The sequence below is a fragment of the Megalops cyprinoides genome, chromosome 12 (assembly GCF_013368585.1).
Source record: "Megalops cyprinoides isolate fMegCyp1 chromosome 12, fMegCyp1.pri, whole genome shotgun sequence".
NCBI classification, from domain to species: Eukaryota; Metazoa; Chordata; class Actinopteri; order Elopiformes; family Megalopidae; genus Megalops; species Megalops cyprinoides.
In genome coordinates, this window is record NC_050594.1 from 31294153 (window position 1) to 31318937 (window position 24785).

The following is a 24785-nucleotide window of genomic DNA, read 5'->3' on the forward strand; positions in this document are numbered from 1 at the left end:
AATAATTTAACATTTTTCACACTAAGTTGCCTAATGGCTATGCAGATTTTGTAACCTCTGTCCATGAATATGTCTCCTCTTGTAACCACATTATAAGAAAGAAAGGTTTAGTTCATTCTGACCAGGGCTGTCCTGCAGTCTTTCTCCAGGGGTTGTGGTGAGAGCAAGGGTTTCCAATTCTTTGCAGATTCAAAATACACAGAAATAACACCCTGTAGTTAGAATAATGAATCTCCACTGGCAGCATGGAAATTCCAATAACTAGCCATCACAAAACCCAAAACCAGAGAATTTTCACATTTACTCATGACGGACAGCCGTCCAAGACACCAACACTCAGGTGAGTCGGCCAGTGCAGGGTATAACTAGTGACAACTCACTTAAGATTCCCCCATCCGCAGAGGAGCTCACCCCACAACAGGACACCTATCCCTCCCCGCGAGCTGTCCCCATCCCCCACGGCCTGCACCCCAGCCCCCACCGCCAGCATCGGACCAAGGGGGGTGGGCTGGGAGGGCCTCATTAGCGAGGCTCTCCGTGGGCCAGGGGAGAGCGGCGGTGCAGTTAGCTCAGCAGCCGCCTTCTCCTCCTCGTTAATAACACTTTGGGTGGCCGCGGCCCACATTCCTGCCTGGAAAATGGAATATGTATTCCGCACTGTCTCTGTACACTGGCACTGTAGCTACAGGGGAGGGGGTGGAATCTGATGGAGGAATATTGACTTTCTACTGCCTGGTTAATAACAGTGTTTGGAGTGCATCTCTTCTAATGCTGCTCTGAGAGTGAAATAAAGTGCAGCTTCTGGTCGCGGTATTGAGTGAGTCCTGCCGCGTTCCTCTAAGTCAATTTTAGCCAGTGGACTTTCCCCCTCGCTCGCGTGTTACTGCTTCCATGAGCGCTCCCCTTTATCATCATTAATGCACTCTGACTCGTCCCCGTCACTGTATGAAAAAGGGGCGAGAATAAGAATTGATTTTTTTATTTTTAAAAAACATGGATTCCATTTCTTACCACAGGCCTGTGTTGCTGGCAAACGTGAGCGAGCCCAAGTGATGGATAACGCATTTGTATTTTTCTCGTCGCGCTGACACGGCGACCTGCTGGGGGTCACACCGGGGTCGAGGCACTTCTGCATGGGGCATGCCACTGATGTAGGGTGAAAGGTCGCGAGGTGCCGAAATCGAGCGGCGCACCTTATGCAAATGCAGGGTGAGCGACAACGCCAGCACTGCTCTTCCATGTTAGCGCCCATTAGCATAGCGCAAGCTAACAGTAGCATTCCCACTGGCAAACCCACTTCCCATCAGCCCATGGTAGAGGGGTGAGAATATTTCCCATCATTCTCCTGAGCCTCCCCGTGTAGATAAATCCATCCCATGTCTGCTCGGCGCTCTGGAGTGCTACAGAGGGAAGGGGGTCTCCTCCTTATTCCCCTTCAGTCCACCCAGCTTGCGGCTCGCACTCTGATTTAATTGTGAGTGTGGGTGACGGCAGGGTTCAGGCCGCCAGGTCACCGGGCCAACCTTATTTTCTCACCCCGGCTTCCTTCGCCATCGGAGACGGGGTCACCATGTCACATTAAATCTCATTCCCGGGTCTCCCTCTCGCCCGTCATGTATATTCATGGCAGCTCTGAGTGCCCACCACCTCTGGAAATTCGCAAAAAGGTTAACTGCAAAAATAAATAATAAAAAAAATGCCCCCTGTTAAAACCGCTGACCTTGTGGAATAAGACCTATGGCTGAGCACTCCATTTATTTTTATATTTTTTTTTATTTTTATTTTGCTGGTGGAGCACATACTCGAGCACCTAAATGGTTTCACGTTAAAGAATTTAAAGCAAATGTATTTTCAGACAGAGGGCTGTCAAATTATAACTTCAGCTCACAGCTAAACCCTTTGGAAGCATTACAAATGCTTAAATAAGGCAAAATAAGGATACAAAATATGAGGCTGCTTTGGACATAGGCAGTTTTTCCCTTTGTATCTGAAAACAAACAAAGACATACACTATCAAAGTGAAACTGAAATGATCAAAATTAAAAACCAAAAATGTAAACACCGTGTCACAGAAAAAACATGTCAATTCATGTGTCTTTGGAGGAAATGTAATTACTGTTTATTCATGTAGGTGTCTATTTATCTGTCATCCTCATCTCTGGAAATTTACACAGCGTCTATGGTGTGGAAAGAATATGCGAATCAAAGTTAAAAAAAAAAAAAAAAAACTGTACACATCACACCGCCCAGTCGAATGTGAGGCCGCCTGGCCTATTTGAGCGGGAGAGCATCTGCACGTGCTTTATTAAATGCTATTTGGGAACAGCAGCACGTTAGAGGGTGGCCCCATTTATTTTTTATTTCACAAATTCACAGGAAGCTTAACCTCAGCCCAAAGGTCACCGGCAGTGTGACACTTAGCATAATTGTACCCCAAAGCAAAGAATAACCCTCTCCCTTAGTGTCTTAACCATTTCCCTCCTGGCTCACGGTGTTCAGTTATTACACACAAGCTGGACAGAACCCCTTATCGTGTATTACAACAAACTGTTTTATTAAATACAGGATTATTCCACAGTTACTTCACGTTTAGAAAACACCAAAGATTTGAAACCAGGGCACGAGTCTGCTATTTCAAACTTCTGCTTTGTACTCCTACTGTAATCCTAATGAGAAATAATGCTCTGTCCAGCCATAACTAACAGGAAGGTATAGCTTCATTAAAAGCTGTTTGTGTAAGGGATAGGCATGTGTTTCCTTCCAAGACAGCACAAAAAACTTTTAAAGTGTGCCGACCCAGAGTTTCGACCCTATAAAATCCATAGCCCTGCCTGGTAAGTGTCCTTTAGATTCTGCTGCTTGGCTGCATCAGGCCACGCTCCAAAGACATATCTCTCTTTCCCCCCATCCTTTGTTCCCTCAGTACCGATCAAGATTCATGCTGAGTGGTGGGTTATGTGCCCACAAAGCATAATGCGTAGTTTAGTTTTAATCTGATTCCACCTGGCCCTCCTAACCGCATTTCTCTCCCTAATATTATTCCGCCTCTGCTGCCGTGACCGAGATCGGCTGCCCTAATGATCTCCAAGCCCCGCGCCCTGCCTCCTCCGAGAGGGAATTTGGGACGGCAAGATTTCTGTGTCTGAGCCCTCCCTTCCGGTCCGGCAACATTGCTCCTAACACCAGCCGACACTTTCACAGGGAGACAGAGGATGGGGAAGCTAATTGGTCCAATTTGTTACTTTTTTTCAGATTTTTCCCCCCACCCCTTTTTTTCTGGGTGTTAATGAGTCTCCTCCTGAATGAGCTGAATGAGTCCTCCATTAGTGAACGTTTTTTTTTTTTTACGAAAACAGAAACATCCACACGGACCGTCCCCCTCTCCCTCTCCTTCGGTGCCCTTACTTCACCTCTTGCTCAAAAAAAGAGATTCAGCACCCTACCCGTACACTGTAGCAATGAGAGTCTTGCACTATGCCTATATTCTGGGATCTCTACTTTTCTTGCCTCCGGGCGCCTCCTGCAAAATCAGGTGGCTACGCCCGCAGTTTGGTACCTACATCAGAGCTGCCCCTGCTGAGCAGAATCTCTAGTGAGGATGGCCACAGGCGGGGGGTGCTATCAAATCCCATGGTGAGAGGGGACCGGGGTCTGGGCTCCCCGGGCGATGTCCCCGATAAGCCACTGGCCTCAGAGTCAGAGGAAGGGGAACTCAATTAACTTGTGACAGGCGCCCCCTCTCCCCCCCTCAGCCATCGGGCCCAGAGGTGCGGGGCTGTCTCAGGCAGCTGCCGCCCCTGCCTGCCGAGGAGACCACAGGCCCCCTCCTCCAGCCGCGTCATTTGGGGCTAATTGAGGGAGATGGGAGGGCTCGTTTTGGACCGTGCCTCCACTGCAACAATTAAAACGGATGAGGGCTCCACAGCCGGTGCGAGCAGTGTCCGGTTTCACACTGGGTCTGTGCCCGCCCCTCTCACATGGGACTCCGGGGGGGTGGGGGGAGTTGCCTCCCAGCTGAGACCCAAAGACTGAGTGAAAATATGGAGGATGCCTCTGTCCATACCTCTCTGCTGCTCTGGGTTAATAACCACCTGGGGAATTCTGTAGCCCACGGCCTTTTGGCAACAGTGAAGGGTGCATGTGTGTGTGTGTGTGTCTGTATGTGTGTGTGTGTGTGTGTGTGAAGGGGGGGGGGGGTTGGCTCCTGTTTAATGATGTAAGAGAGGGGAACACTACAGACAGAAGAGCCCCAGAGCACCCCTCCGCCGCCTCCTTCCATCCCCATCGAACCCTTCGAGCTGTTCATCAGGACCCCTTTTAATTTTGTGCCGGGAGGACACCCCCAATTCTAGTCTCTCCCATTTGTTAGTCTGCCACTAAATACAGAGAGGAAGGGGGACAGTGTGGACCTCTTTGTCACAGAGCGCTCCATTTCATGTTCAACTGACAAGGATTTATGATGAACAGATTTACAGCAGCAAACAAAAGAGAGGTAAAAGAGAGATGGAGGCAAGGAAAGAGAGAGAGAGAGATATAGGGAGAGAGAGTTAGAGATGGAGGGAGAAAGAGAGAGAGAGAGAGATGGAGAGAGAAAGAGAGAGAGAGAGAGAGAGATGGAGGGAGAGAGAGCGAGAGAGAGAGAGAGAGATGGAGGGAGAGAGAGAGAGAGGGAAAAAGAGAGAGAGAGAGACAGAGAGAGAGAGAGCGTGCTGTTTATGCAAGCTCATGGGGAGCGCTGGCCCTGGATCGATACTCCAGTTCGCCTGGAGATGGTGCAGGGTTACCACAGGGGGGACCTGGCTGCGCCGGGGCCCGGGCAATTAAGTTCTTCAGTCTCCAGCAAAGGATTAAATTTAGCTGCTCTCCAGCGACGTCACTGCGTGTCTTTATAAAGCCATGAGATCATCTGCTGCTACAACATGAGCCTCGCGCTTCCAGCAGCCGGGGAGATAGCGCTGCCCGAGACGCAGATCACATCTATTGATCCCCCTCTTTCCTTCCTGTTTAAAGACGCAAAAAAAGCCGGGCTGTCATGATCCGGGGGCGTACTGCCACATCTGTGATGTGAATACACTCCGGTCCCCTAAAGAGCCTGCATTAGATAAAGCTGGATCCTTGTGATACTCGGAAATAAAGCTCTGATTTAACACACGCTTCACTTTGGGTCTGTATGGAGATTTTTAGTAGTAGTTTTTAGTAGTGTTCAATGCTCTGGCAGTAAAGCGGTTAATATGTGTCAGTCTTCCAGCCTGGTGGTAGTGCTCCCACTTGAGTTGTACAGCACATCATGTGTAAAAAGTAGTTCATTCCTCGCTCGGCGAACAGTAACACTTGGGAGTTTTTTTTTTTTTTTTTGTGTGTTACACTTAATGGAAACAATTTCTGATGGTGTGTCTATTTTAGGAGCTATATAACTTCCTTGATCTGCAAATCATATATTCTTAAATTCAGACCGCCTCTCAGACGCATTTCAGGAATGGCAGCTTGTTCCAAAAATGGGGCGGGCTCCTCCAACGAGGAGCTGTCCTGAGCTCGGCATCTTAGACGGGCTTTGAGGAGAGATCGCGTCCCCCCGCGCACGAAACGGTGTAAACCGCAGACATGAAGGTCACCAGACTTTTCCACTCTCCCCGCCACAGGCGCGGCGCGGCGCGGCTCAGCCGACAACTGCAGGGGAGTTTGCCGATCTCGTGACAGATGCGGCATTGACACCCCCGCGCCGAGGAACTCAGGCCCTCGCCCTCTGCTGCCCGCCCCGCCTGGACGACGGACAGAAAAAAACGGGTTAAAATGTCACGCACATGTACGCGACTAGGAAACGCTAACCTGCCTTCACCGTTTTCCCGTAAACAGGAACTCTGAGAGACGCAAACCCTGCTTAAACCGTCGCCTGTTTGGTGCGTGCAGCTCTGCGGTGGAGCGCCTCACCCTTGAAACACTTGTCTGAGGGCCAGTGCGGAAATACTTCCTTGCAGCGAGGGGTATAAGAGGGCGAGCAACCGCAACCGCTAAAGCACAGCATGTCCCAAAGCAATAGAAGTCAGTGGAGAAGGAGTGGCCATCCGGTGACACTTAAAGAGTTAAAGGCGTCGGGCATGCATTCTGTGGGGCATTTACCCGCTGAGAGAAATGTTATTGTAAAGGGTTAAGCCTATTGTATGAAACGCAGTGTAAATCACAGGTTTAGACACACTCTGACTGAGAGGAGAGGGGGGACAGAGGCAAGGAGCCATGCATGAAATTAGTTCATTAATCTTCCTCTGATAGGCTGTCCTTGTTTAGGGGGGAACTCTACCTGCTTTAAACAAAGAACCCATCCTGGCTGCCGCAAGAATTACGCTCTTCATCAGCAAAAAAAAAAAAAAGCAAAAATATACAGGAGGCAGAATTAGTGGGCAGAAATAAAAGAGCGTATCAGGTGCGTGAAACAATTAAACTGCAATTAAACATATATTCACACACCCTCAAAGTCACTCATAGCACATTTATAAAATATACAATTTATATTGATCCTTATACACACTCCTACCTCAGTGTTAACTGTGTATAAGATATGAATATTAACTAAATCTGCTTGAAGTTATTATAGCTATTACAACAGAAACTATTTTTAATTTCATGTTGAAGCCACTTCAATAAACTTCTAGATGCATAAAGGAATAATTCATACACTTCAACAACTGTATCAATTCATTGTAAGAATAGGATTACAAGCACATAGACATCACCGCTGAATAAAGCATGTAAGTTACAAATAACTACAATTTATTGTAATTGAAATCAATAAATTCAAAATGTAGTTGATTGTAAGACTAAAAGCAGAGAGTAATCAATTACTGTGAATGACAAAAAGGTAGCAAAAAATATATATACAGAAAATGAGTTGTTTGAGTTTAATGTGGTCATAAATATTCCTGTTACTGAGCCTGTTCAGTTATACCTCTGAGGTGCATCTCACTGTATACAAGCATCCATTTTCCGGTAAGCCTGGAACACCTCTGCTGCCATCAGATGCTTATTGTCCCTTACATACACAAGTAAGTCTCCACCAGCAGCATCAGAACCCATCTCCACAAAACCCACACCCCAAGACCACATACACAGCCACCCATAAGAGGCACTACAGACTGTATATCATCCTCCAAGGCATCCAAGATCATATTCTGGCTCGTAAAAGTAAACAATAGTTGTGACGGTAAATCAACGCTTTACCTGCAAAATTAACTGCTTGGGATGGTGGCTAAAGATACTGCAGAAAGAAAGCAAGAGCTAGCCCTCAGCACTAAGAAAGAAAGCAAGTATTACAGGCTTTATTCTACAATACAGAGCGCAGGGGTCCCATTTGCTTCCATTAAGCTTCCCAATGGGTGCTTACACTCTCAGGAGAGCACAGGGTCCTGGCACAATACACACTGTCGGGAAGTGTATATGCTTGGACACCCCTCCAAAAGACTCTCACTACAGAGTCCTCCTACTTGCACAACATCCTTTCCCTCTCCCTCCTGCCCCCCCCTCCCATAAATAGTGCTGTAATAAAAAGTGTGGTGGGGCTGGGGTGATTTATATGGTGGCCCAGCACCACGCTATTCAGGAATAATTAAACTGCGGGGAAATTGTCTGAATTAATGCGTCTCCTTCAGGGGGGCAATCCTCACATACATCTCGCCACCCACAGCCTTCAGACGCCAGGTCCCCCCCACCAGTGTCATTTCAGGGGAAAAACTCAACCGGATTGCTTCATAAACTAAAACACAGATATTCAGCTCCAGTACCATCCAGGGTTACAGCTTCACAGGTCACCCTGCATGCTCTCTACACTATATGAAGGATAAAGAAAAACACAAAATAATGTACGCAAACATACACAAATAAGAGCACACATACATGCACACACAAATACACAATACGTTCACACATGCGCACACACAAATATATACATATGCACATATATACACACAATCACACTTTCAATCAATAAATATATTTTGTTGTTACTTCTGCATCTCATATTTCTTTATTTTTCCAAATACTGACATTTCTCCTCTAGAATTTAGATTATAGTCAAAAAATGTACCCCAGGCCCTCAAAACATGACGTTTAACCACATTCTCCATGCAACGCTGATTTTCCTCAGCGAATGCTCGCAGCGTTGCTGCCGAAACCCTCTGCCGCCTGCTTCCCTATGTTCCAGACATGACATTCCTGATATGAAAGTAAAAAAGCCTTCCAACAGAGCTATGAATAAAGATTTACATTATAATTCACTCCAGTTTACGGAGAACAAGCCATTCGCCATTCAGAGGTCAGAAGCAAAGTGAGGGAGAGGGGAAAAAATGGCAAGTGTAATGGACTTTGATTTACGTGTAAAAGATAGCACCTTGACACTGAATTAATACAAAAGAACTTTAATGGACGTGATAACCTTCCCAAAAGACAAAAGGAAAAAAAAACAAAACAAAACAATGGACAGCTGGCTAAAAGAAAGAGGATATGTGTGCACATTCAAACGGCGCTGCTACCAAAAATCTACACAGGGAAAATAATACAAGGCCAAAAGAAATGGAAAACAGAAAAACAGGAAACATTCTGTAAAGCAAATGCTCCCCGAGCTCCAAGCCACAACTTTTTGAGGTGTAACTTTTCACAGAGAGCTTTAGGCGGGAAATTGGTTTCCACTGACAGGAAAGAAAGGGGCCCGTTGTTATCGCTGGGTTTGCCTGTCGACACAGCCTGGGGGGGAAAGATTAGGGGAAACAAATAAATACATAAATGTACACAAACGCTACATCCCCATTAGCGCCGCAAAGGCGCGGGCAGCCCCTGCGAGCCGCCGGCTGTCTCTGCAAGCGTTAACAGCGGAGAAATCGCTCAGAGCATGTCCCGCGGTGCCGACAGAGAGGGAGTGTTTGTGCCATACTCTCCCAAGGAGAGTATTAATAAAGTAAAAAAAAAAAAGAAGAAAATCCTGCAGTCAGCAGCCTCCCACACATAACAGTGAGGGGTCTGGCTGGGGTCAGTAAATTACTAAATACCTTTTACTACGGGTTGAATACATTTGTATCGCTTTATTCCTGCAAACAAAGCGGTTTTGGCCCCGGCGTGGCTCTGACAACGTCGTCTGCAAAAACCACACCCTGAGTGCTAGCCCAATGTCTACACTTGTATCACCCACCCCCTATACACACACACTCGGATACACGCAGCTTACAATATCTACACCACCCGCCCTCCCGCCAAAAGCACACACCTTCATATTCAAACCTTTAACAATGTCAGCGAAGCCATCATGCCACAGGAAAAAGATGGTGGTGGGAGGGGGGGACAAACACTTCTTCATTTAAAAGCAGACGGTGGCTACAAAAGGGTCAGTTGCTGGAGCCACACACAGCATACTTGGTTAAGCTGTCAGTAGGAATCAGAGCTGGTATTGTGACGGACAGTTTCGATATTGATTTCATAAATAAACAGAGCTAACCATCGATCCTAATGTTATTTTGCATTTCAATTACTGCTCAGAAACATAACCTTCAAACGACTGGGCGCTCAATACCAATAACATTCACTGATAAACGCCTCCGTGGCCACCCAACACGTCGCCTCCTTCTGAAAGTGCAAATTAGCGGACTTTGCATTTTCCCCTCTCACTATTACATTTAATTACTGACCACACAGAAAAGAAAAAAAAAAAAAACAAGCAGCGCTAATATTTGCCGTGGTTTCAGTGGGAACAACCAGAAGGTGGACACAAACGCAGACTGAGAGAGACACGAAGAGAAACAGGCTAAAACTGAATCCGATTTCAAGTGCTCTGAAACAACCACTGAGGTGTGACAAATAACGGCAAGACTCGAGGAACCTGATATCCGCGCCAAACCGAGAGAAAATACACTTTACGGTTCTATTACAGCATGCTCCCGGAGTGGACAAAAACACATTCCTTATGTCGCTGTGTCACTGAGTCCAAATAATCCTTATCTGAGAAGCGGGATGGGAGCTGCCATAAATGGATTATGATTCAGTTATAACTAATCTATTACTGTCACAAAATACTCCCACAGAGTGGCTGTCACAGAGCAGCAGCCATCATTAATAAACATCAGATTACATCGCCGCTCCGAGGGGCAAAAAACACCGCTTTTTTCCCAGTGTGGGACACCACCTGTTTCTCACATCAGTCAGTGAAATCTAAAGTTCTGCACATAAACGTTTTCCCCCCCACACATTGTCTCTTGCAACCTAATGGTTTCTGCCCCATTTTAGTTGAGATAAATGTATATGATGAAGGAGAGGACCAATGCCTGTAGGATGTTTTGCCTCTGTTCTGTGCTTAAATATTGAGATGAAATGTAATGCAGGGGCCAATGGAGGTTTTTTAGCTCTTTGTATGCAATATTTATTCTTTCATGGTGTTTCTTTAGTGCATAACATAACAATGTGGCATCTGGGATTGATCTGGGATTGTAAAAATAGCTTATCGCAAGGTTCAAACATTCAGCACCCTCACAAAAACCCACGCAGCCAATTGCAGAGCTATAGCCACAGAATATTTCACGAGGCAAAATGGCGGGCGCCAGCCCTTTTTAAGGTGAATCACAGTCAAACCAGCGCAAAGGAGGAAACGTTTTCGTCCTTCCACCCGCCTTTAATTTACAGGGACGTCTTGGGTTGAGTTTTTGATCTGGCAGCATCTCCAAGGCTCCGCCCCGGGCCTGGGGGAAAATGGCGAGAGTGTGACTGCTTGTGTAAATCAAGAGGGCCTCTCTGTGCTGGAGCGACCCGGAGAAGTGCTGACGCGCGGTGTCAGTGATACCGCCCCACCGTCGCAAGGGCGCAAACATCACACAGGCCAGCACTATCCCCCAAGACTAATGGGCCCGGTTATTTTTAAACCTATTGTTACATAGGGAGGGGTTGGCAAGGTTACCGTGGCGAAGTTTGGAGGGAGGCAGGAGATGCCGCAGGGGTCCCGGGTGGGCGGACACCGTGACACCGTGACTCTGGTCACTGGCACCGCGGCCCCGGAAGGCCGGGTGAGCTACCCACAATCCCTCAGAGGCCCACTGCTGCTGCAGCTCTACACACGTGTGATACAGACATAATTACAGTCGTAATGAGGGACAAAATTGGTTTATCTCCATCAATGAAACTACACTTCATATGACAGAAAGGAATACCAGTACACTCATACAGTGACATAAATTGACATTGTTTTGTTTTGCTTTTTTGTCAAATAACAGCACAGCAACTTTTAATCTTATAAATGCACAAAAAGGTACTTAACAATGAAGCCGTTTTCATGATTACAATTGATCTGTGTGATAATTACATGTTACTAGCAAAGTGGCTGGCTGGCTGTAAAAAAAAAATTAACCAAACATTTCTCTGGTATTTAATCTCCAAATTCTTACAGAATTATTTCATGGGACCTTGAAATTTACTTCAGACTCGAAATAACTACAAATGTTGAACAGTAACAGCAAGATTGTGTGTATTGTACTCTTTATAAACAACCCTTGGTTCGCTTCACAAAAAGCAAAAAGTACTCTACTCATACATTATGGTATTTTTAAAAATATAATATTCTTGTCTAGTGTACTTTTAAAGCATTATATAATACATGTACTTTACATAAGCTACTATGTAATTTTTAGTGTGTGTCTATATATTATGACAAAACAATTGTTTGTCCATTAAAAGTGTATAAATACCCACTATATAAGACAGCACTCTTTGCATTGCATATTAAAAACACACCCAATGAGCAGCTCAATTAAAATCTCAGGTAACCTGTGACAGATACATTTCATACCTGCCTTTATTGATTATGACATTTCCTTTTTGCTTATATATCATCTTTGTTTCCATAACTCATTCCAAACTAAAAACTTTTACCTATATTCACAATATCCCTGTTGCAAAGATCAGTTTCATAAATTGATATGAGACTTATAACTTATTATCCTCTATTAGCTTGTTATGTGAAATGCTACATAGATATTTATTCTGTAACAAATTTAAACACCATTCAGCAGATTACCAACATTATTCTCTTTGAAAAACTCTTTAGGGAGTTCTAGTTTTGTAACTGCTACAATCAGCTCTTTTATTTTTGGTGAAAGCCTTTTTACGAAAACACAGCCCCACAACATTTGTATCTGAACATGTCACTCACATAGATGCAGCACTGAGATCGTACTCTGTGGACACTGAGTGTAATGCCAACCTCAAACAAAAGACTCATCTTTGCTTAGCAGGATAAGAGGAAAATTGGTGAGTTAATTGCTGTGAACAGAAGTTGAGGGCATGTGTTTTAGCTGTGTGCGCTGGAAGGACAGTGAGATGCCCCTTTCTGAGACCCTGAGTACTGTCCCAGCCTGCCTCGGGAAAGGGATGGAATGGAGGTGCCCTGTGGGATTTGGGGGGGGGCGGGGTTGGCTCACCAAAGGCAGGTGTGGGCCAGTAGGAGAAGACAAATGCACAGTAAAAAGGAGAGGAACCCTGGGGGGTGGGGGGGGGGGGGGGGTAGTTGTGGGGGGTTCAATACAATTGGCGTCCCAAATAGCATCAGTCTCATCCTTTCAGTGGTCCTTAGTGCCAGGGTGTCCTTTTTTTAACAATTAAAGAAATGACACTGATACACAGGGCTTACCAGAAATGTGTGGGGTCCAGTGTGGCCAGCGGACTGCGTAATCGCTCTAATGAATCGCACAACGAGCCCCTGTTGGGACAAGGAGATGCATTTAGATCGGGGGTGACAAATTGAATTTCAAACATTAGGTTTGTTAAGGGCCAGCATCCTGATGCCTCCGTTTTAAAACTGCCGAGATGGGCAGATCCTGCCTGCTGCGCTTGCCTTGGGCTGGTCAAACACCGGCGGCCATCGGGGGCCGTCCGAGGGGGACGCTGCGGCCCGGGGGGCCCTGGCTCACAGGAGCAGAGCGCCGATCACATCCAAAAGCCCCCCTTTCCACTAATGTATTCTCAAACCAAATTACCATCAGCTGATCCCATCTGGATAGTGTCCGTACGGGGCCACACCGGTTAACCGTTGCTGCTTCCACCCACGATACCATCTCCAGCAGCACAGCAAAAATCTGATTAGCCCAGTAACACAGAGCCACTTGGTCAAAGAGCGAAGAGCTTTTAACTTAAGATGCACTAATGAAATTGCCTGGCCTTATTTTCTACAAACTTATGAGAGAAACAGGCAGAAAAAAAAGAAAAAGAAATGCAAACGTTCAAACACGAGAATGAAATCAAACAATTTCTGATCTGATTTTGTCAGCCTGCTTTTAAAAAAAACATTTATACAGTCCTAACAGGACTAATTCTAATTATTTAAAAGAAACAGAGACACGTTGTAAAGTGTCCGAAATGCCCCAGGGTGACAAAAGCACTTGTCGTGATGACGGAGGTGCGTTTGAAACAGAGAGGAGCCACAACTCAATCCATAGTCGTTGAGGATGAATATCCCAGCACATACAGGCTCATTTAAACTGACAGTCTTCAGCACTGACTGATTTCTGGGCGAGGACACAGCAGCACCACCCAGGAGCAAAAAATATCCCACCTGAGAGAACGGGGTGGCAAAATTCACACAGATCTGTAACTAACTGCATCAACAGATACAAGAGCAAACAACCAAAGCTATAGAAAGAAGCATTCTGAATTCTAAAAAAAATCCAGACAGGCATTTGAAAAAAGTAGTAACAGTGATTATCTTGCAATGCCATGCCTCTTTTGCCCTAATTGCTCTTCTGGCATAAAAAAAACCTAAATCATTCAATTAAACCAAAAAGTGAAATACGCGATGCCACGGTAAAGGCGCTTGGCATTTTGTTCCAGCCGGAGGTTTGAGGGGGTCGGAAACCCACGGGTCAATCTATACGCAGTGCGCTGAATTCTCGCCAACGCCATGTTAATTAAATAAAGAACACAGCTTCCACCATAACCCCCTGTCCGGATCACGCAGAGCAGCACAGCACTTTCCATTACCAAACGGAAAACTGGAAATCTAGCCCAAATGCCCACAGTAGGATTATTCCGCAGATATGAATTAAACGGTATTATACAGCAAAAGTCACCAGATCAACACCTTATGCTGCCCATCAATCAAAACATTGCATTAGTTCACCTCAGGTAAGAAAAGCAGTGCAGGACCCCATCAATATTAAATATGTCAGTGATTTGAAAACATGTTTTTACAGTAAATTACAGTAATATTTTTTTCTTTTACTGCCCTGTCATATTTTGATATTTCATTTCCATAGTGAAATGTTTTTCTGCAGTTTGGATAAACTTTATACAATTAAAAGAAGGATAGCAAAGAGTGTAGTGGTGATTTTAAGTTAAAATTAAAATTACTGTCAGCATAAACAAGAACTTTTAATTGAATTTAATGCTATGTTGTGTTATTAAAAAAATATGTGTTTTAAGTTTATCGAAGCAAAGACATCTGCACATGAAAAGACAGTTATAGGATACATACACTCTTTGATAATCAAATAAAATGTTTCAATTCTGCTGACACATCAATGAAAAGCTTCAAAAGAGAATCTTTAAAACTCCCGCTGTTGTGTTGCAATGCTTATTTTCCCTCTCTATGTAACATATTTGAGGTACATATAAACTACCAAAAAACATATATTTGCCTCTACTTACATCACATCAGTGAATTATATAAATGTATAAATACACAGAAGTTCATACACACAGGCACGCGCACACACAGACGAACACACACACACCTCAATCCACAAACACACACACATACATGCAACACAATGGAGTAAACATGAAAAAAGAAACCATTCGAACTGTATGTCCTTTCCCACATTCTGTCTGTCAAATACAAGTATTCAGATTTATATCGAAAAATGGACGAATACTGTTGTGAATTGATTAAAAATCCATATTTTAATTCTGTATAATTGAAAACATATAAAACAAAAAGCACTAGCTGCTTATAGAACATACTGGTCTTACAGGTCTACACACAACAAATTAGTGTAACTATATAATTAATTTCACATATTTTAACATATAAGGACAATATATATTTTTACAGTAAGATGAGAAAACATTTCAATTTTTTATCCACCTAATGAACCCATATACCCATATACCTCTTTTTCTATACTATAGTAAAAAGTGGTTGTGCACAAATGCTAGGTTGTTCTAATGCTTGTGATATACAGTACATGCATGCTCATCTTTCTAAACCGTCAAACATGCATTTAGTGCTTAAATAATAATAATAATAATAATAATAATAATAATAATAATAATATGATCTGTGCAGAATATATTTCTGTTCAGGCAATCCTCGAATCATATGCACAATCTTGCAATATTAAACATTTATAATTAAAACATTGACCTCTAGTATATATTTTGAAAATAAAAAAATCCATAATGAAATAAATGTATGTATTATCATATATGCTCTTCTCTGCTAAACTGAGTTTCTAATCTAAAAAAGGCTGACAGACTTTTGGCCAGCTAATTAAACCCCTGTAATTAACTGAATGATTTATTTAATGACAAGGCACTTGAGTTCCAAAATAGCTTGTTACCTTCCTTCAGGAAATAACAAAAAATTAATTGTGGTACCGGTTGTTGTTCACTACTAAATATCAATTTTTCTTAGATACAGCTTATCCTGGACAGATCCTGCATTGAAACAAATTATTTAAATATTCAGGTAATTATTGCAACAAATACAGTATTTTTATTAATTATTTAGGGAAATGGTGTAAACATTCATGCATATCGGATCCAAAAGATAAGGAATTGTAAGACGGTAAAATATTTAAGGGCTGTCTACAGGATTTTAACAGCTAAATGTGTAACATATATGTAACATGGCTAACTGCAGCTGACTGTCTACCTCAAATATTAAAGGAATATTTAGGAAGCTAAATAATTACAAAGACTGTTAAATCACAGTTGCCATTAGAATTAAATTAACTGAGAGAGGCTTGGAAAATTAAGCAGAAAGAGCTTAACAAATTCAACATGAATTCAAAACTTGCTTTTTAAGGGGAAATGTTTGGGGATATTTTGTACTTTTCATCACACATCATATCAGCATTAATCAAAAAGGTGCAGTCAACCATTTAAATGAAATAAAAACACATTTGAATGACAAACGGCGTATGTGGTATGGGTTTGTGGCCGCTCACATATATAAGCATGTGGTGGAAGTGGCCAATGTGAAGAGGCCGGCAGCGCTGAAATGTGCAATGCAGTGCAGAGGCTCTGTAATCCTGATCAGTGTTAAACACAAAGAAGATTAGAATATGCTCAGCTGAGGAGTTAATGAGTTAAATGGAATTGCTTCTCTTTGACCATGTTAAGGGTTAATGCCGGGGAAACTGTGGTTTTGAAAAATTGTGACCATCTCTGTTCATACCTGGACGAATTCTTTCACATCCACTTGAGGTGTCATACACTTGCAGTATTTTCTAAAATGACACTTCTTTTCAACAGACAATCAAGAAAATATATACAGTGTAATTATCTAACTGATTTGCTGTGATTATCTGAAACTTTTTTTACCAATGAGAATGGCTATTTGCTTGTTCAGTTAATACAATTAAAAACAATGAAGACACTGGAAATACCATGATGTGCCGGTGTTGCAATCATGTCATATATCAATGCATGGATAAAAAAGTGACAGGAACTTTAATTTAAAATCATCACTGTGTATCAGTGAATAAAGAATCAAGAACTTCCTGAAATATATTTTTGCTTCAAATTTAAATGAAAATATAATTTTAAAAATTACATCTTTACAGTGCACAGAAATTATTGCTCACAAAAACATGCACACATCATATCTATATATTAAAATTATCACCATTTTTAAATTTGATATTTCTGTGATTTACACAGACGAGTTGTGTTAGACTACACTTCAGTGTTATATAAATATAAAAAATGAAGAACAATGAAAACCAGAGCAGCGGATGGAAAATTCTGTTTCCTGTTTGTACAAAGCTACAAAGCTTCGGGTGTAACTTCGTAGCTCACAACATTAAAATGTAGACCAACCTCTCCCTCCACAAAGTGCTGCGCAGATTAATTTAAATTCTCAAAACGTAAATATTAAACTAAAACATACATGATCTAGCCTACAGCAAGAGGTTTTCAAAAGAAAACATTCAGGCGGTCTCCACCATAGCGCAGACTATGTACACCACTCCAGTGTCATCGGCTCAACCCCTAAATCGGAACAGTTCTCCTCTCACTCCTGGGGTCTAAAGTAAGCTTCATTTGTCCTTACAAAAGTGTTAATATTGTAGTGTATTATCCAGCCCTAAATGAATACTGATTGCCTAATCTCCCAATTTTATCCTGTGTCCTGTCGTCTGGCCAGGATGGTCACAGATAGACAGAGCCAGGAGCAAGTTCTCTCACAGCAGCCGCTCATCCTGGCCCAGCCCAGGGATGAGGCACCCTCTTTTTGGGGTAAAAAAAAAAACACACCCCGCTCTCACAAGGGTGCAATGCAGGCACAGTAAACACGGAGGCATTTCTGCGCTCATCCGGTGCGTCTCTTCGCGAAACGAGCAAAGCATGCCCCGTGCTGCCGGCGATGCGCCTCTCACAGGCACCCGGCGCTCCTCCAGCGGTCCCCCACAACCCCCCCACCGCACCCCCGCCCCCCTCTACCCACGCAGCACAGCCACAGCCGGAGCCCACAGCGCACCTGCCTGCTATAGACCCCCGTGGCGAGAGACAGAGGGAGAGGAAGAGAGGCACGGACAGAGACCGAGAGAGAGAGAGCCGCGCTGGAAAAAGTTGCCTGTGTCGCATGGCAACTCCTGCACCAGAGAGAAACAAAACTGCCACAGCTTAAAAGCAAAGAGGAGAAAAGAAGTGGGAGAGGGAGAGCGAGAGAGCACAGGAAAAAGAGCCAAAGAACCAGACAAAAAACAACAATCAACTGCCAAAAAGGAAAATTTAGATTCAAAAGGAGAGAAAAGAGAAAGAGAGTTGCACCTACTGGTTATGATAGCTGAGAGGGTCTGGGATGCAAAGTTCGGAAATGTCCATCAGTCCAGTTTAAGCATTCCAGGAGTCAGAGGAAAGGGAAGAGAGCAGAGGAGACAAGTGACACCCGCTTCTCTCCCAAAGTGACAGGAGAGCAGCTTCAGAGGCAGTGACAGAGCTGCACCTCCAGCTCGGCACAGCACCCCCCCCCAAGCCAGCACAGGTATGTCAGAGCCGGTGTGTGTGACTGTGTGTGCGCGCACTCTCTCTCGCGTGCCTGTGCGTGTGTGTGTGTGTGTGTGTGTGTATGTGTGTGTGTGTGTGTGTGTGTGTATGTGTGTGTGTGTGTGTGTGTGCGCGCGCGTGTGTGTGTGTGAGAGAGAGAGGGAGAGAGGGAGAGGGGGAGAAAGGTAAAGGGGGGTGAAAGAGAGAGAGAGGCAGAGGCTGAAGTGGGAGAGCGCTAAGATGGAGAGACCGTGTTAGAGCGAGCGAGAGGAATGACTCTCTCCATGGTCAGGATTGGGCTCTTTAAGACTCAAGGGCTTGATGAATATGGAACAGCTGCTGTTGGCTGGCTCCGAGGGGCAGGACTTAGAGCGACAGAGTGGGCTGGCAGAAGGGGGGGGGCAGCCAGTCAGGATTCAAATACTCACCCAGGACATCACACACTCCACTGCTCTCCACCACACACACACAGTCACGCACACCCCACTCACTCACTCACACACACACACGCGCGCGCATACACACACACACACACACATACACGCACACACACAAACACACGCACACACGATCACACACAACACGCACACACAACATGCGCGCACACACACACGAGCATGCAAACACACACACATGTACACACATACATGCAGCGTACACATGCATACACACAATCACACATGCCACACAAATGTGCATACGTGTAAACACACATGCATACAGAGTAAAGACACAAAGGTATACAAACACCAACATACACACACAAACACACACACACACAGTATATATATACACGCACAAGTTTGCATGCATACACACACATATTTGGACATACAGACACAAGTGCACATACAAACACATACACATTGAGACACACAACCGTATAAACACAAGTGAAAATACATTAACAAGCACTAAAAATGACAGATATACCTCCCTTCAACTACACATACATACACAAACACATACACACACTTACATGCATCTTTTACACATTTCTCATAATTGATGAAAATGGCAATGCACTGCTAAAGATGTTTGGCTGGCTGTCCTCTTTTATAATTATAAAAAAAGCATAGGATACCAGTTCTCAGCTCTTTACAAACCATAGGCCTAGGGACAAATTAAGTTTGTAGCCAGGGACAAAAAAAAACATCTAAAAATTCTAAAAACACAACTGGTCCGCAGTATATGTTTCCCTGTTTAACACTCACACTCTGTACTGTTATGCATCATTTTGTGTGTGAGTTTTATTTTCACCGTTTTCTCCTAAAATTGTGTTGTCATTCATCTTAGCAATAGTCCTTATGTGGCTCCTGCAATTCCAAGAGACAAATCAATCATTTCTACAGTGAATGAAAGCTAGTGGACAGTAAGGGTATGACCAACTGCTCTTCAGAGAACAAAAGAGAATGGCTCCATTAAGTGGAAATACCTGCTGCTCTTCACACGATCAAAATTATGTAAATGCTTATTTCAGTTCTCATTGGTTCTCATGTTTGCCAATGATATTTCAAACAGGATATGAGGCGTGTAGAACACTCAGTGTTTTCCTTTTGCAAATCCTTTCAAAGGATGAAAATGAAGTCTGTAATTTTAGTTCATTGGAGCCCTAAATTCAATACTATTCCCATATTTTCCCATGGATTGCAGTGATGTCAGTAACGTTTTACACACAGACATATGGTAGTGGGGGGGACCGAGTCAAAATCTAGAAATGGTCCTGATTTCACAGCAGCAACAGTGGGCGAGTTGAGCAGTGTTTTCAGCTCCCATTGTTTCAGAGAGGAGTCAATCATTAAGCCTTACGGGAAAGTAAATACAATTATTGCCTTGTGTTTTCACTCTTTCCGGGCGGACCCGTTTTCAGCCGTGAGCCTTTCAGCTCCCGTGCGAAAAAAATAAAAATAAAAAACACATAACTCCAGTCCTGAGAGCCCACCGGCTGCTTAAGCGGCATAAAATCCTGCCTTGCCCTGTATGATCCTGTTAAACCGCCTGTCTTTTACTGCTGGTCAAGCTCAAGAAGAATGCGAGGAACGCAGATAACATTTCACAGCCGACGAAGGTCTCCACGTTCCAGTATCCAACATTATGGGCAAAACCATGACATCTTAAAGGAGAACGGACAGGCAAACAATAGCTGTCACTGGAGTATCTCCTGCTGATCCCCATGTCTCTGCCCCATGATTACAAACAACAAGATAATATAAACAGATGCTGTGCGGAGAGTTGGTAAGGCTACTTGCTTTACTGGTTTACCTGATGATGGGGACAGTGAGATGTAATTTGAAAGAGGATTCAGATTTCTGTCAGGGCAAAGGCACTGGAGGTATCAGGGAACTTCTGCCACATTCAGTGCTCTAACTGCATTTTATGCAGGGAAGGCACCAAGCTCCTCAAACACATCGCTCCTTCACTGACCAGTGAAAATGAAGCCCCATACTTCTAGGGTTCACGTTTCCATAATCAATAGAAAAACATCACACAATTCTTATTGATTATTACAACCCGGCTGCCATACCACTGGGAGCCCTTTCAAAGCTGGGCGGAAAGAACCAAAAAGCTCTTTTACATAGAGAAATAAAATTATAAATTCCTTTCAAGTCACTCCATATCATGGTCACCGAGGTATGGGCCGGTTAGTTTAATGGGACCAAATAGGATCTGAATTTTATTAAAGTGTAAATCAATGATAAACCCTTTAATATGCTTTCAGAATCGAGCCAAAAGCAAACAAAATATTCTAATAAAATGAAGAAGAAAATCCGGACGAAATCAATATTAGAGACTCCTATTTTTTTCCCTTCAAATTAATGTAAAGATTTTCATTTTCTCAACCCAGCTACAATACCACAAACCCTTCTATGTCTCTACTTCCTGGATTGTTTTGCATGGGGTAAAGGGAAGTAGTGTAATACGAAGGCATGCACTCGTTAACAACAAGAGTTTACAGCCTAAACAAATGCCTCAGTCTCATGGTGTCACTGCACATGCTAAACTCATTTTTAAGAGCTTCAACATCCTGGCTGGTATCAAACGGATGATTGATATCTAGGAAATTCTGAAATGTACAGTAATTTAATTGCAGGACACAGGATTAAAAGGTCATTCGTCCTAATTTTTTAATCCATTTGATTTGGTTGAGAGAAGAGAACAATCCCTTTGGAATGCTTATTGAGAGGAATAGAAGAGAGTGCAGGAATTCTTAATGAAAGCGGACTGCAGGGCTGTTATCTTTTTTTTTTACATTATTTCACTTTATCACACACACACACCACGTTCTTGAAGCTCGGTTAATTTACTTCAGGGAGAAACTCAATCGCAGTATGTTTGACATTTGTAGACCATTTGTACATTTGTTGTGAAATTTGAGATTTGATATTGAAATAAAATAAAACATGGATGTCAGTGAGGTTCAAGCTCAAAGAGGCACCACAAAAAACACTGCTGCTCAGTTCAGTCACTTCAATCAAAATCCTCAAGAGCATTCAAAACCAGTCCTGATACAGTACCAGCTACCTGAAAAATATACATTTTGAGGGTTATTTTATCCAATATTGCATGCTAAATGCTGTCAGTCATGTAATGGCAACTGACTGACATCAGTCACAATGTCCAGACAGACCACAAGTGCCTGACATTCTAAAATTACAAAGAATTGAACAAAGAATTTGAACAAAGATCTACCAAAACGGCTCCTCGGGCCCTACCTTACACCATAGCATTTTATTTAAAGAGCAGGATCATTCTCATAATTCTGTTTCTGTCGTGCAAGAGCATCAGGATGTCATGTCCACAGAAAACATATCAAATTCACACAGAAGAGATCAGAAACTGACACACGCACTCTGGCCAGAAAGGACAGTCCCTGCCAGTTCAGGATTTAGTTTAGAAAGAGATGGTTCAGTTTGTCCATGTGTACAGTTGTGGGCCGGATCTTCATAAATGAATATGGGTAATATGGCCTCAAAATTCACTACCCTCCGCATAAACTACTTTCTAACTGATTGTACTTTTACACAATTCACCATTCCATTAACACAGTAAATAAAATTGTTAATAAAACAGCTGCAAACATTTCATGTGTACTTTATAAGCACTGAAGCTTCAATAAATCTAGTAATGGTATAGAATATTTTTTTAGTTATATGGTGAGCACATAATTTTGCATTTATATAATTGTTATAGTCACCATCTAGTATATATACTACTTGACCTGTGATTACTGAAGGTGATGAGTTCCGTTCAATTAACTCCACGAGAAAAGGTGCCTTTGTTGAAGCATTTAAATAAAAAATAAAAGACAAATAATGGCATTTAAATGAGATTTTAAGATATAGTATCTTTAACGGCCGTTTTTGATATTCCAAGTTTTATTAAAGTGTTTTAATGTTTATTTTATGTAGTCTGTAATCACACTGGTTTCATGTTTCTAAAGTTCTCCACGGGTACAGCGCGTGCAGAGGGGCACCTTTCCGTTCTAAGCCCAGCGTTTGACCTGGGGGACTGAAAATGCACGGGGCCTGTCTTCACAGATTAAATAGGGCGAAACGCGGCCACATGCACACCAAACTGCTCGTGTGTCGTTCGATCGGGGTTGGTGTGGACGTCTCTCTATGACATGAATTTCGCACGCCGGCGCTTCTCTATTGTAACACTAAACGATGTCGAGTCGCAGACAAACAAGAGCGAGGCAATAATATGAGAGGCAAAGAAAAGTGCGGCAGCGCCTTTGTCACTGAGCGCGGGTCACTGAACAGGAGGGAAGGTGCGACAATTCTCTTGCGATAATTCTTTTATACTGTGTTTCGACCGCTTGGCTTTGGGGATGTCCTCTCTGCCGCTCTCCTCTGGTTCCAGTGTTTTATGATGCTTACGAAGCACAAGCAATGCACTCCAAGCTGATTTCAGCGCCATTGATTAACAGTCCTTGATTAAAAATAGCATGGGCAGTTTTCAGTGTGAGAGTGACTTTCTGGTGGAAGCACACAAATGAAAAACATAGGCTAAATTAACATTTATTATGGTATACGTAGATTTTTAACAGTCCAGTTGAGAATAATATCGAGATTCTCTTTTTCTTATTTTAAAAGTTACTATGAAAGTCTCTTTCACTTATCATCCGTCCATCCTGTCTGCACTTTTAAACACAACATGGTCATTTAGTTGTCTTATGGTCCATTTTAAAATGCAAATTGAAGTTTAACGGTGTGTCAAACGCTGCAGGTGCACATTCTCCTCTAAACAGCGTTAAAACATTATTTTAGCTCCTATTTGGATAGAATAATTTATAACGACAATGGTCAACCTGCTATTCAAAATTGGAAGATTAAGTCAAAAGGAAAATACGTTAGAGGAAAGAGGAGAGGCCCGCAGCCGGCTAGACAGAGCAGAAACGTAAGCTTGAGACGCTTTACTCTACCTTCTCACATAGCCAGGTCATACCGAATCCCCCAGGAGCTACTGCGTAGGAGAGGGAAGTCTTGAAGTTACAGTGGCAGCCCCAACCTCTGTGACAGTCAGTGTGCAGTTGCAATAATACAGCCGTATCAACTCCTCCTCCAGCCATCAACCTCTCATTCCAGCCCTACGGACACCAGATCATAGTTTCAAGCTACATAGATGTCCAAGTCCCTATTACTGTCGCGAAAAAAATTGTGGGATAATTTGGTTTTGGTATCTGAACTTTCGCACCCCCTCTTCGGAGTTTTTTTCGGTCCATTAACAGCAACGTGTGGGCCGGTGGCTGGAGTTGTGTAAATCTCCTTCGCCAAGAAAACAACACTGACAGCTGACACGCTGCACAAATCTTGAATACCGGAGTAGTTTTTTTTTTTAGGGTCTGTTGCATTCCAGAATTGATAAATAAATTACACTACAATACAGGCGTCGCGTCTGTGGCGAAATGAGATCAGGTCGTTGCAGGTGTATCAACTGACAGTTGTCAGTGAGGCAACAGTTGTTTTGTTTTGGAAAGCTGGAAATGGTGTGTGTGCGTTTGGATTGGATTTTAATCTCTGAAAAACGTTTTTTTTTATTTATTAATGATTACCTGTAGGTAGTCTGAAAAATTAAAATTCCTTCTGTGTGTTACTGTGGCGACGGACAATCAGACAGTAGTCTTTACATAAATTAAACGAAATAAATTAAACAACAATATTTGAGTTTCAGCTATACTGAAACGTTGTAATCACAATCAAAAGTTCTTGTGCTAATCTGTATTTACGCGTCCTGCTGTACTGTAATTTGTATAGTTATCAGGTGTCAAGTCCTATTTTAATAGAATTTATTTACCCTATTATTTTACTCTCGTGCAGCGAGAAAATGTGATAATGACGCACAACAAATTTAGGAGGTTACATTCACTTTCAAACTCCCAGACACATAATATTTTTTTTTATAAAATATACTAATAAATAAAGTTTTCATAAAACTAAGGTCGTGCTGTTTTTTTATTAATCGCCTTGCCTTTATGACGCCAAATTCACTCTGCCTGGAGAAGACTCGGCGGGTTTAAAATGTGTAATCAGTCCGCATGCTAATTCCAACATCTCCGC

The 24785-nt window shown here is 43.1% G+C and overlaps 1 protein-coding gene across 5 annotated transcripts in view; it reads right to left on the bottom strand.

The window, feature by feature from the left end:
* The window catches only part of esrrb (estrogen-related receptor beta), a 63811-nt gene extending 40012 nt beyond the window's left edge, over positions 1-23799 (bottom strand). Inside the window, exons 1-2 of one of the 5 annotated variants that reach the window (XM_036542029.1) lie at positions 23651-23799; positions 12650-12718 (exon numbers count right to left, since the gene is read on the bottom strand). Coding sequence is in view for 2 of the 5 variants with exons in the window: in XM_036542026.1 (XP_036397919.1) it covers positions 12650-12718; positions 18014-18063 (119 nt within the window). In the remaining 3 variants the exon portion in view is untranslated. Of the gene's footprint in view, positions 1-10924; positions 11026-12649; positions 12719-18013; positions 18268-23650 lie in introns of those variants that run through there. The other 4 variants (XM_036542026.1, XM_036542028.1, XM_036542027.1 and 1 more) reach the window with 4 other exon arrangements.
* Positions 23800-24785: the final 986 nt, after the last annotated feature.